This window comes from Meleagris gallopavo, chromosome 2 (genome assembly GCF_000146605.3).
Source record: "Meleagris gallopavo isolate NT-WF06-2002-E0010 breed Aviagen turkey brand Nicholas breeding stock chromosome 2, Turkey_5.1, whole genome shotgun sequence".
Classification (NCBI taxonomy): domain Eukaryota; kingdom Metazoa; phylum Chordata; class Aves; order Galliformes; family Phasianidae; genus Meleagris; species Meleagris gallopavo.
In genome coordinates, this window is record NC_015012.2 from 22,727,564 (window position 1) to 22,739,984 (window position 12,421).

At 35.3% G+C, this 12,421-nt stretch overlaps 1 protein-coding gene across 5 annotated transcripts in view; it reads left to right on the plus strand.

The window, feature by feature from the left end:
• The window catches only part of EML4 (EMAP like 4), a 114,028-nt gene that overhangs the window by 83,950 nt on the left and 17,657 nt on the right, over positions 1–12,421 (plus strand). For all 5 annotated transcript variants that reach the window (XM_010706753.3, XM_010706752.3, XM_003203874.4 and 2 more), the window contains 7 exons: positions 969–1,064; positions 3,004–3,138; positions 3,364–3,499; positions 5,274–5,425; positions 6,938–7,063; positions 7,179–7,310; positions 7,890–7,957. In XM_010706753.3, coding sequence (XP_010705055.1) covers positions 969–1,064; positions 3,004–3,138; positions 3,364–3,499; positions 5,274–5,425; positions 6,938–7,063; positions 7,179–7,310; positions 7,890–7,957 — 845 coding nt within the window. The remainder of the gene's footprint in view (positions 1–968; positions 1,065–3,003; positions 3,139–3,363; positions 3,500–5,273; positions 5,426–6,937; positions 7,064–7,178; positions 7,311–7,889; positions 7,958–12,421) is intronic.

The window sequence follows — 12,421 nt, forward strand, 5'->3', positions numbered from 1 at the left end:
AAAAAAAATCAAAAACCAACCCCAGCTGTATTTTGCTTACACAGTACTGCAGAACAGTTTAGGTGGGAAGATACCTCTGGTGATCTCCTTATCCAGAGTGGGCTGTGTAGGACTATGTAGGACCAGTTGGGTTTTAAGCATCTTCAGACACAACCTGTTGAAAAATAAATGCTTATGCTCTCTTTCTGCTATTTCTCCAAACATCAAAGCATTGCTCAGTTAGTTATGCTCACAATAGCATTAGTACTGGGGAATAAAAATTTCAGCCACCTCTATTTTATAATTTGTTAGAGAACTGCACTAATCTACTTTAAAATAAACAAATCTCCAAATCTTTCTGCACATCTACTTGAAGCAGCTGGTTTGAGCAAGTATGAGCCATTTTAGTTATTTAACCCAGTAGATGTGATACCTTTCTGCTTCTGTAATCACCGTTTTATTTTGAAAGTGTTACCTTGCTTCATTCAGTTCTATCAATTACATAATTAAGCTGGTCAGTACTTAATGCTCTGTGAGGAAAAAGATGAGGTGCTTTCTGAATGTTAATACTGTAAAGTTGTGTGTGTGATGGTTACCATTAAGAAAGAAAACCACACTGGAACTGTGTGTTCTGAGACTCGAGGAAAAACAATGTATTTGCAGAATAGAAAAAGGGAGGAACATTTATCCTACTAGCATGATCATTATATATATTTAATTAGGGAAAAAAGGAAAAGAACTGGGAGGGAAAGATTTGTCAAGATACTCTAAAGCTTTCCTAGAATGTATTTTGAAACATGATGATTTGTTGTGAGATTATGGAAAAATATTTCTTACTGTAAGCAAAAAGGAGATACCAGATATACCTATCATATAATTCCTTACAAAGGACTTGCTTGATTTATATTTCTGCCTCCGTGTTTTTCAAATGTTACTGCTATGCTTCGTTTCTGAACATGGTTTGATAATTCTTTGCCTTTTTCTTTTAGGATTCTGGTACTCATTTGTGTGTAATTGATGACTCTAATGAACATATGCTCACTGTATGGGATTGGCAGAAAAAATCAAAAGTAGCAGAAATAAAGGTAAATATAACACAGATGCCTATTCTAAAGTACAAATGCTTTTGTTCTCAAAAATACAATAATTTTGTGAGACACAAATTTGATCTTGGAACCAATTGCGTAATACTGCTGGGTTTTATAAGGGCACAAAAGAAATGTGTTCTTAACTTGTACATTGGAAGAGTTTTAAATATTGGAACACATAATTAAATTTTACTCTTATCCAAGGGCTAATCTAAATAAAGCAATCCTCTAGACTTTTCTTAATTAAAAAGTAATAATAATCTTGGGAACTTTGAAGGAACTGAAGTGATGATTCAGTCTATAATTCTTTATATTAAAATATGTATACATTTAGATGTTCTTTACTTTCATTTTTCTCTGAATTAGGTTCCAGACATAGATTTTTAGGGTAGATATACTTCTGTAGATTGCAATTTGTTCTGCTTTCCTGATTCCCTTGTCAGCTGCTGAATTTCTGGTTGATGAGAAGTATGAGAACACCCAATCCAATAACAACTTGCTGCTGAACTCCCTGTTTTGAGACATCTTGCTTGCAACAAGCAAACAGATAAATATAGATGTGGAACTGAGTTCTGTGTTGTTGTTTTTTGTTTTTTTAATTTATGTTAGTCATGAGTCAGTGTGTGAAATACTCTATAAGCAAATATTTCTATGTGATTACAAACCTGCAATTTCAAATAATCAGGGCTTGGGGGCCCGTTTTCCCTAAATCATGTGTACCGATAGTAACTATGCACCGTTCTGTAAGTGTTAATGTAATTAAATGTCAGTCTTTTTTTTTTTTTTTTAATTCCTTGCAGATATTTAATATCAAGCTATTTGGCACATTCTGTAGATTTCCTTTCCCATTTTATTTATTGCATTTTGACTACTTTTACCCTTCAGTCCTTGATGCTTCAGAACTGGCTAGCAAACAAATCAGCCGTGACAGCTTCAGTTATTCATGACTTTATCTAAGAGTGTCTTGAGTATCACACTTCACCAACAGCTGGGTTCAGTGTGAGCAGAGTGTTCCCTTCCTTGAGCTAAATGCATTCATAAACAACAAATTAAAATTAAGAAGACTGTTCTCCTCAAGTGAGCCAAAAATATTGGAGTGGGATAAGGCCAAGCTACAGTACTTCCCTGGGTGCTGATTCAGCAAGTATACTCTTTTAAGGCATGTGCTTAAATACCATAGAAGTAAAAGGGCATAAATGAATTTATGTAAGTATTATGCAGAATAATTGCCTCCAGAAAATTACCTCAAATTAAGATTTGTTGAGTTTACTTTAAAAGTCAGAAAAACGACCAGTCAGTCTGTTTGTAAAATTCATTAATAAGGGATATAATATTCGTTGAGGTGTTAATAATTCAGTAGAAGTATATGCGACCAGTAAAAATGCAAAGATTGTACAGTATGTTTCAGAATTTTGAGTTGAACAGGCTTCTTTTTGACTCTTCTTTATGGAGAGAAAAAGAATGCAAAGGAATTTTTATAGAATTTCTAAAGAGAATAATGTATATAATCCTGGTACGCTAAGGTTGCCTGAGTTATTTCTATCACAGTTTTGTTACTCAGAAAAGTCTGTGCAGAAACTAAACAGTGTTCAATACAAAAATGTGTTTTCGTATTTCACTCAGTTCCCATGGCAAAATTCTTAGCCATGCTAAAAGGCAAAGTTCTTGTGATTTGGAAAGTGAATATAAAGTACGGACTTTTTTACTGAGATTTGATTTTAAAAAAACAACAAGGCAAAAAACAAGTATGAATAGACGATACAAAAAGGATTTGTGCAGTCAGTCAGCCAGCCAGCCAGGGAATTTACAGATTCTTTCATATATAGAACAACCTGTGTAGCTCCTCTTATCTTTGTTCTGAAACCTGGGATTTTACACAAGTTTCTAGTAAAAGTAGAATAGAACATCTGAATAAATATTATTTGTTTTATTTCAGACTACAAATGAAGTTGTGCTTGCTGTAGAATTCCATCCAACTGATGCAAATACCATAATAACATGTGGCAAATCTCATATATTTTTTTGGACTTGGAGTGGCAATTCATTATCAAGGAAGCAAGGGATATTTGGGGTAAGAATGTCTTGATATCAGGTCAGTTTAAAATCAATAGAATTGTCTGCTCATGCTTTCTTCAAATTTGTTTTGTTGTCACCTCATATAGTTCAAGCAGAGTAGTAAACAAGAAAAAGGTTGAATTCTATTTATGTATATGCAGGATTGTATGGGTGTGGATACATTATTCTAAGTATGTAGAGTACAAGCAATTATCCCTTTCTCTTGCTTATTTTGTTTCAGAAATATGAAAAGCCCAAATTTGTTCAGTGTTTGGCTTTTTTGGGAAATGGTGATGTGCTCACTGGAGACTCAGGTGGGATAATACTTATATGGGGCAAAACTACTGTAGAATCTACTCCAGGAAAAGGACCTAAAGGTAGGATACGTTCACAGTTAATCACAGATTAGACAGTCCGTAGAAGACAAATATAAAGAATTGCATTAGAAACAAAATAAGAAGAAAAACCTGGCTATTAATAAGAAGTGATGCTGAACTCCACGTCTCATGAATTTGGTGACTTAATAACAATCTGGAGTTTCTCTGTGCCCAAAGTGAATGAAAACTAAACTTTATCTAAATGTTTTGCATTTTACAACTGTGCAGTTAATCATATTTCCTTTCATCCTGTGGTCTGCATGAGGCTATGGATTCTGTTTGAGGATTCTGCAGGCTGCATTTGTTTCCTAAGGCTTATGTTATACCATGCTTACTCTCAGGGGATACTGTTAAGAGGACTTGTGTATGAAGGGAAAATGTAATCCAGAGTTATAGCAGTTATGCAAATAGGAGCGTCTGGTTAAGACAGCACTCAAGTCTTGGCTATAAAGGATAGTTTCAAACCCATTTTATTTGGAACATGGCTTAAAGTTACTCTTCAGGACAAAAGTTGTGTAAAAAAAGAAAGAAAAATGATTTGTTATCCAACATATGCAGACCCGGAACAGTTGAGCCCTAAGGTAACTTATAAATTCAAGAATAATTCATTTTACTTGGCAGCTATTTCAAACACTCTGGTTTAAATTGGTATGCCAGGAAAACATTCATGTAAAAAGCAAATATTTAAAGGTAAGTCTGTTTTTGTAGGTAGATTTTGTCTTGTCTTTCAAGCAAACTGCAATGAAAAAGTAATTTAACAAGTTATCTGATGTTTAATTTTCAGGTTCATTTTGTTCAAAATAACCTTTTCCATATATAATCTGAAAAGTTATCAAATACAACACTTATTTACACCAGTTTAATTGAATATGAGATCTTTCAGTTAGTTCATCACATTAAGCTGGTGACCAGACTTGATCTCAAACACTTTTTCACAGTGTAAGAACATGCTGACTTGAACGGACTTCAGTGGTAGCCAGAGTCAGCTGAATTATGTTGACATTTATGTGTTTGATGTTTCAGAGTTTTTCTGTGTTTACTACTTGCATATATGCAAATTTTCAAAACCCTAAAATCTTCCTTTATTAAGATGTACTTTCCTACAGCGTCTTTTCAAATAAACATCCAATTAGAATGCAAGAGGTTTCCTTTAATTCTGTTTTTCATTTAATGTTTCCATTCCTCTTGTTCTTTCTAGCATTTTACTCTGAGTAGATTACTGCACTGATAGTTGCCAAATCCTAGTTTACTATTTTTAAGTAAGGCAACATCAAGCATCAGATATTAGGATCACACATCCTGGAAACTTTGCTATAAATAATTTGCTTTTTTTCCTCATTTTCATTCCCATAAGACTGTAGACAAGTCTTTGAGTTTCTTTTAATAAAATAATTCTCTGCTAATATTTGCATTGCAAATATTTCTCAATACTTTGGGAGTTTTTCTTGCATTTGGAAAAACTGTTTTCCCTAGGTAGGATAGCAGGAAATTTAGAGTATTTAGCAAATAATTGTGGTTGTCTTCACAAGTTTTATGGTGGTTAAGGGCAAAACACTTCTCTTTAGAAAGACACGCCTTTTATTTTATCTTTTTATCCTGTAAGAAAACACTACCACCTTGTGTTTGCAGTATGATGCAGTGCTAATAGCCTGACAATCCAAATGCAATTATTGATTGTGCACTGTTACTTTACTCTTAAGCCAAAATGCAGTTTCTTCTAATCCTCAGTTGAGAAAATGAGTGGTGTTTTGTATTATTTTTTTTGTGCATGCAGGAGTATATCAGATAAGCAGACAAATCAAAGCTCACGATGGCAGTGTATTTACCCTCTGTCAAATGAGGAACGGGATGCTGCTAACAGGAGGTGGGAAAGACCGAAAGATCATTCTGTGGGATCATGACTTGAATCCCGAAAGGGAAATTGAGGTAAGAAGGCAAAAGTGACAAGGAGGTTGTATTAACAAGGCATAATCAGCAATCCTGAGCCTTCCCCTGTTCCTTAGAGTATCTATTAGGATGACAGCGTACTTTCTGGTTGCTATATTTTTAAGTGGAAGATGATGTTTTGTAATAAAAGCGTATCAATTTTCAGCCTACAAATTAGCTCACGAGAGCTATATCTTCAGCTCTTCCATTGTTTCTTTTGTTCATCCTATTTTTGAATATTTGCTTAAGTATTGCCTGTTTTTTCTAAAGTTTGCCTGTCTGGATAAAGGCAGTGTTACCAGGATTTGAGTTCTTTGCTGAGCTTTTTACATTAGAGGAATAATCAGTAGGATAAGTATGGATACTCTGCAGAAATTAGTTGTGTTGAGGAACTTCTCTTGACTTTATCTAAAAAACAGATATTTATTGAAAATGTCTGCCTGTAATTTGTCTGTATGGCAGTGATAAGGATAAACTGAAAAAAATGTACATCATGGATTTAAAAATAGTGGGGGGTTTTCCTTACAATAGATGACCTCTTGAAGTAGTTTATTCTCAGTTTCTCTAGCAGTGATTTACTCAACATAACTAGCGTCTATTTATAGCAAGATTCTGATGGAACTACACATGAATGTTAAGGAAAAGAGTTTGTTACTATCCCAAGTCCACTATTGACCGTTAGAAAGCATGTCTGAGTGTAAGTTATTGTTGAGTTATCCTGTACATCCCTTAGACTTAAGCAAAGCACAATTCCATATCAATCTTTGTTTTCTTTTTATTAATGTAAGTTAAAGCTTTTTTTTGTTTGTTTGTTTTTGGGGTGACAAATATAACCAGAACACCATCACACAGCTTTCTGATCAACTGTAATTATTTTCTATGCTATGAAGCTAATATTAAAGTAAGCATGTTTTCTAAAGCAAATTTAGGAAATGTTCTGAAGCCATTTAGGAAGAAAAAAACACACAAAAGCAAACTGAAAAATAAAGCAGTGAGAGTTCAAGCTTGCAGTAAACAAGCTCAGTAAAACATGGAGTCACTGCTGACATATGACATATGAATGTTTTATGTAAGGTTAATCAGGAAGTGTTAAGAATCAGGAAACATTTACTGTGGGCTACAAGATTCTTCTTAGTTTTCACAATGTGTTTTTGAAAAGAAGACAGTGATTATAAATATTGTTCCCATCCTTATGAGTTGTAAGAATGTGGAGTGCATTTATTTGATGTATCTGATGCTTAAAAATCAGTGCATCTTCAGCATTTTTTTTCTACTGAAACCTATTAAATTGGAATAATTCCAGTTGTTTTGGAGTAAGGTCCTGTTGTATCTAATGAACAAACAAATGAGGTAAGTTTGAGGTCAAGTCCTCGCCTAGTGCATATGTAATTAGATTTTTCCTTCTTACTAGGAGAATTGCTGTTCTGGTACCGTTGTGCATTATTTATAGCCTTCAGAAGTAAGTGTGCATTAAGATACGTGACGTGGCTTTACAAATGTTTCTCTTCCTAGGTTCCTGATCAGTATGGAACAATTAGGGCAGTAGCAGAAGGAAAAGCAGATCAATTTTTAGTGGGTACTTCACGAAACTTTGTTTTACGTGGAACATTTAATGATGGTTTCCTAGTAGAAGTACAGGTGAGCAAAATGATTTCTTGAACTGTTACTCTAAGATCGTAAAAGTTTCCCTGATTGTGTGTTGATCTGAGACTTCTTATTTTATTCTTTATCAAATCAAATGTGTTCTTTTTAGGGACATACAGATGAACTCTGGGGACTGGCATCACATCCTTTCAAAGACTTATTTTTAACGTGTGCTCAAGATAGGCAAGTTTGTATGTGGAACTCTGTGGACCACACACTGGAATGGACCAGGCTGCTAGATGTATGTCAACCCTTCAACATTAAATATAAAGCTGGAAAAAAAACAAAAGGCATTCATTTTCTGAAACATCTTGTCCCATTTGATTGAAAGAAGCAAAAATCTTGTAACTGAGGCACTGAAGAGCCATTCAGAAGCTTTTGATAAGCTTAACAAGGTTCTTCAGATGTTGTATATGCTGTAATCTGTTTAGTGTTGTCCAAAAACATTCTAGTGACCCAGATCAGAATGAAACTCCAAGTGCTTTCTGCTTGTTGCAGTTCAATTGGGAAATTTTCTTCCCAATTACTCAAACCACCTACAAAGGCTACAGAAAGGTTTGGCTTTAGAAGTTCATCCTTACAGTCATTGTTCATATCATATTTTGATTAATTCTGTCCTATTATCTAGACGAAAGCATCTCTTTATGAAGAAGTTCAGCTTTTTACTTGTGAGAAGGTCGCGAGTATATCAATGATCCGTTATAAGAAAGTCTGTCTGCCAAGTAGTTTTTCACTCTGTCAGTTCATCTAAGATTTTTAAGGCTTTTTTGGAGTTTGTAAATCAGGTGGGCAAATGACATGTCTGTGCCTCCCTCCTTAGGAACCGGGGCACTGTGCCGACTTCCATCCCAGCGGAGCAGTGGTTGCGATAGGAACGCACTCAGGACGGTAAGCAGGCATTTGTTGAGTTGTGATTAGAAGTTTAAAGGAGATTTACAAGAGTCGTAGTATGAAAACATCAGAATATATATATTTTTTGGTTTTTATTCTTCTGCATGAAGTTAACTACTCTAAAAAGATGGGGGATGGGGCAGATCTTTCATACAGGATGCAGATGAGAAAGAAGGATTATTTGACTGTTAGGCTGTTGTTTTTTCTTTTCTATTTTTTTGAACTATTCTTCCATGAAAGACCCAGCCCTTGTTTGGTTTTACTGTTTTGGTTGTGGTTTTTTGTTTGTTTGTTTGTTTGTTTGTTTTTGTTTTTTTTTTGGTTCTGGGAGGGTTTCATGAGTTTTCTGACTTCATGAAGTACCATATACATTTTAATTGTGTATGTAGCATCAGTTGGTAAGTACAGATCATTTCTCCTTTCCAAATCAAACACACTTGCAACCTCTTAGATTGACCTGGAGTGTCAAGTGAACAGGCTAGTATTCTGATATTTTTTTGTGTGTAAGACAAATGTTAGCACTGCACATTTCTGCAGTGAAGTGCTGTTGAGCTGTTCGTATTCATCCCAGAACCATTGCTTATTTCAAAACTGTCAAAACACAAGCCAGGACCTTTAACTCAGGCATCTTTTTGTGGTGGAAAAAAATTGTCTCAATTCATATCCAAATTCTCTTTGGCTCAGTATCATCTCCCTTGAAAGGAGTCCAATGTGGTGGAGTTCTAGCAAGTATCAACCAAAAGAAAAAACAGGATATTCATAGCATTAGAAAGGTTAGAGGAGCAGCTAGGAAATCTACTGACATTTTTGTTCTATTTCTTACTCATATGTTAGCAAAACAACACATGTAAGAAAATTATTTTTTGTTTAATCTGCCTCCTGTAATTTTTTTTTTATACCTAACAACATGCCTAAAAAACCATTCAAAATTTGCTTTTAAAAACTGCTGAGCATATGCAACAACCTTTAACTTTCCTGGGAAAATCTACATGTTGAATATTTTTCAAGGTGGTTCCTTATCCAAGTTGATGATACAGTCTGCAGTAAATGCATTAGGTACAAAGTCAGACTAGAAAATCTAGTGTACCTTCCTAAGAAAAATCTTATTTAGTTCTTGTACATTTGATTTCCATGTTGTGCCTTTTAATCTCTTTCTAACTATAGCATTAAACTGATTAAGTGTCTCTACTTTCATTAAACAGAGTAGAAGGTATTGGAATAATAAAACTTAAGATAGGGAAAAAGAAAAAGAAAATCAAGCCGTATTGCTTGGTAGCTACCAGGCATTTTAGAAATTACATCAAAGCCCAATCAAGGCAGATTGAGCAGTCAGGGCATTCAGTCTGGTGTTTGCTTTTGGCTGCTTTTGTTGTGTTTTTTGTTGTTTGTTTTTTTTTTTTTTTCCCTGCAGCATTTAACATCACTTTTTCAATTCAGCACTTTTCAGTTTAAATTCATGTTTTTTAAATTACTTGAGACAACCCACTTAGACCGTATTGGGTAAGTTTATGTAAATGTCCTTGTTTTTTCGGGAGTTTTTGATTGGTTGGTTGTTAGTGTTTTCATTTTTCTTTTTTTACTAAGTTCTAACAACTAAGTAAACAACTTTGTTTACTAAGTTCTTACAATTAAGCAGATACATTTTTGCCTTTCTATTTCTTTTGTTCTGAAATTACATGATTAGGGATAAGTTAGAAACACAAATTAAACTGAATTGAAGTGGGGGCCTGGTAAGTGTACAAGTGGATGAGGAATGGAGTGAGTTGTGAATCAAGATAAACAGAACAGCTTAAGATTTACAGACTAGCCATGGCATCACACGGTGATTTCTGTGCCAGATAATCCAGTCTAGGGGAGTCATTTCCCAGAGGAATGGGGTTGCATGATAAATTTTGATTACTGTAAAGGAGGAGAGTCAGGCCTATAACAAGTCATTTAATAACTTGCTCAATTTGCAACCCAAAAGGCATAAAGCAAATGTTAAATGAGTCTAATTTGTTTAGGATTCAATAAACCTAAACTTTGGTTGGAGTATTATTGCAGCTCTAGTGCTGCTGTGTTTCTAGTACAGAGGTCAGTGAGGCAAGGATTAGGAATGGAGCACTGACGAGGTTGAGTTTTATGGCTGAACTTGTGATATCTGAAGAAAACTGAATTTTCTGTCTCTTCCCATTCTTGTCTGTAGTTTCACGACATTGTTATCAGATGAACACATCATGTTTCTGGAGTAGCTTTCACATACCGCTTCTCCTGATGAGTATTTCAGTATCATTTTCCCTGTTGGGACTGTCTGCAAATGATCTGCTGCAGGTTTTGTTCCCACTTCTTTAAATACCTGCTGCATGTTTGGTGTCAGTGACTAAGCCTGGTTTGGAGAGAACTAATATAATTTTGTTGATGCTGCTATTTGCTGGAAATGCAGAGTTGAAGAACCCAAAAGGTCTGGCAATGGAAAATCCTTCCAGAGAAGTGAGTTTTTTCCAAAGCACCATACAGATAATTTTGCCATGCTGTCAGTGGTACTATTTTCAAGAAAGTAGATCTTCCTGTGACTAATAATGTAGAATATTTTGAGGGCTATTGATACAACTACTCAAAAGCATTACAGAAGAAATAGACTAGCAAGATGCAAAAATTAGTAACATTTTTAAGAAAACTGAAGACTGGGAGTCAAGGCTGGAACAAGCCAGAACTCCAACGAGGTAGATCAGTCAAACACAGACCAGTTCAGCATTTGTTGTGGAATGAAGCCTAGATGTCCGTGTAAACACAGTCATGAGATTGGTTTGTTGACTTTTACAGTAAACACGCTAAACACTTTTCAGGTTTAACATTCATTTTTACCTGAACATTATGGCAATTTCAAGCACTAGTGCAAAAATATAACTTTGGAATACTGTTTGCCTGGTGATTTTATCAGAAAAATTGTATGTTCACAGATGAAAATTGCCATTGGTAAATGTTAGTGGCATGAGTCATTAGAATTCACTTCCCAAAAGAGTTGTCTATAGGGATTTTGTTTCTAAATAAATAATCTACTTTTCAGATAGGTTATCTATTAAAATAAGGGAAGCAAAGGAATAGGGTGACAAGAAACAGATGAAAATATTGATAGCTCAGTCTTGTTTATATTAACTCACAAGTCAAGCATGTTGCTTGCAATAACAATGGAGCAAAAATGAATACAAATCAGAAGGATAACTACTATCTTGCAGCATTATTTCATCTGATCTGTGTATCTAAAGGAGAGTTCACTTGGCAACCGGATGCAGTATTTCTTGGGTCTCCAGGGTGGACCCAGCTGTGGGTGATACGTGGCATGTATGGGGCATGCCAATAAAGTACTGTAGCTGCTAGACTACATTTCATGGAGACATGTTTTCTTGCTGGTTTATTACAAGGCTTGCCACAGTTTTGGGAGAACTTAGGTGATTGAAGGGAACATGTTTGATTCCAGATTGCAGAGGTACAAAGAAACAGCTGAATTAGATGTGACCAGCACTTACTTTCCTACATTAACATCAAAATGTTGTGGTGCACTTACTGTTTCCATGGTCAGCTCTTAGTATCTTTTGTTCAGGAAAAAACTTGAGAGAAAGACTAGTATCTCAAAATGCTATATTTTAATGCCCAGTGAAACTCAGTGTGTGCTCTTAAGACCTGCAGAAATTTTATCTTGTGTTTCATACCATCCAATACAACTTCTGTGCTTTCAATACATTGCATGCTTTTCCAAACTTTGAAAATATTTCATGTTCCAGAAGAAACATTAACAAGAAAGCTACCAACTTCAGGTCAGAACCTCAAATGAGCTCCCTAAAGATCCACCCTCAATGTCAGAGTGAGAGCCATGTCCCTAATGCAGGAGCACTGCTGTCCTCACTGGATATTTTGGGATGCAGCTGGCCAGCAGAAGCACTGCACAGCACAACATGGGAACCCAGCTGTTGTATGAAAGAAGGAAGATTTTGCTTATTGTTGGGTTCATAATTAGGTTTTAATACCAGACACCATGACTGCTGCTTAGAAGAAACAAATAGGCATCGTTGTGGCATCTTGCCAGATAGACAGATCTTTTGGTAGAGGAAGAAGTCTTCCTGCCTGCTTTCCTGCCCATGCATGAAAGATGTAGACCAGTAATGAGCCTGGACACTGTGCTAAGTGCAGGGGGAAAAAAGCCAGAATGGGGCAGTGGTGCAGTGGCTTCTAGTGTTGCTTGAAAAACAGATGCTGGCAAGTCAGTGATGTCTCCATGTGTGTTCTTCTTTGTTCTGTGATCTTGTCAGGGTGTAATTGTAAAGCAGTTTTGCTATCACAGCAAAATTTTGGTTATTATTTTTTAATCAAAGTAATCTATATGGTATAAGCACACTCTCTTGTTCTCTTTTTTCCCCGTACCAAATTTGCTTGTTTGTTTGTTTTTATTGTTTATTACATTTGTTTTTCATTATCTGTATCCTA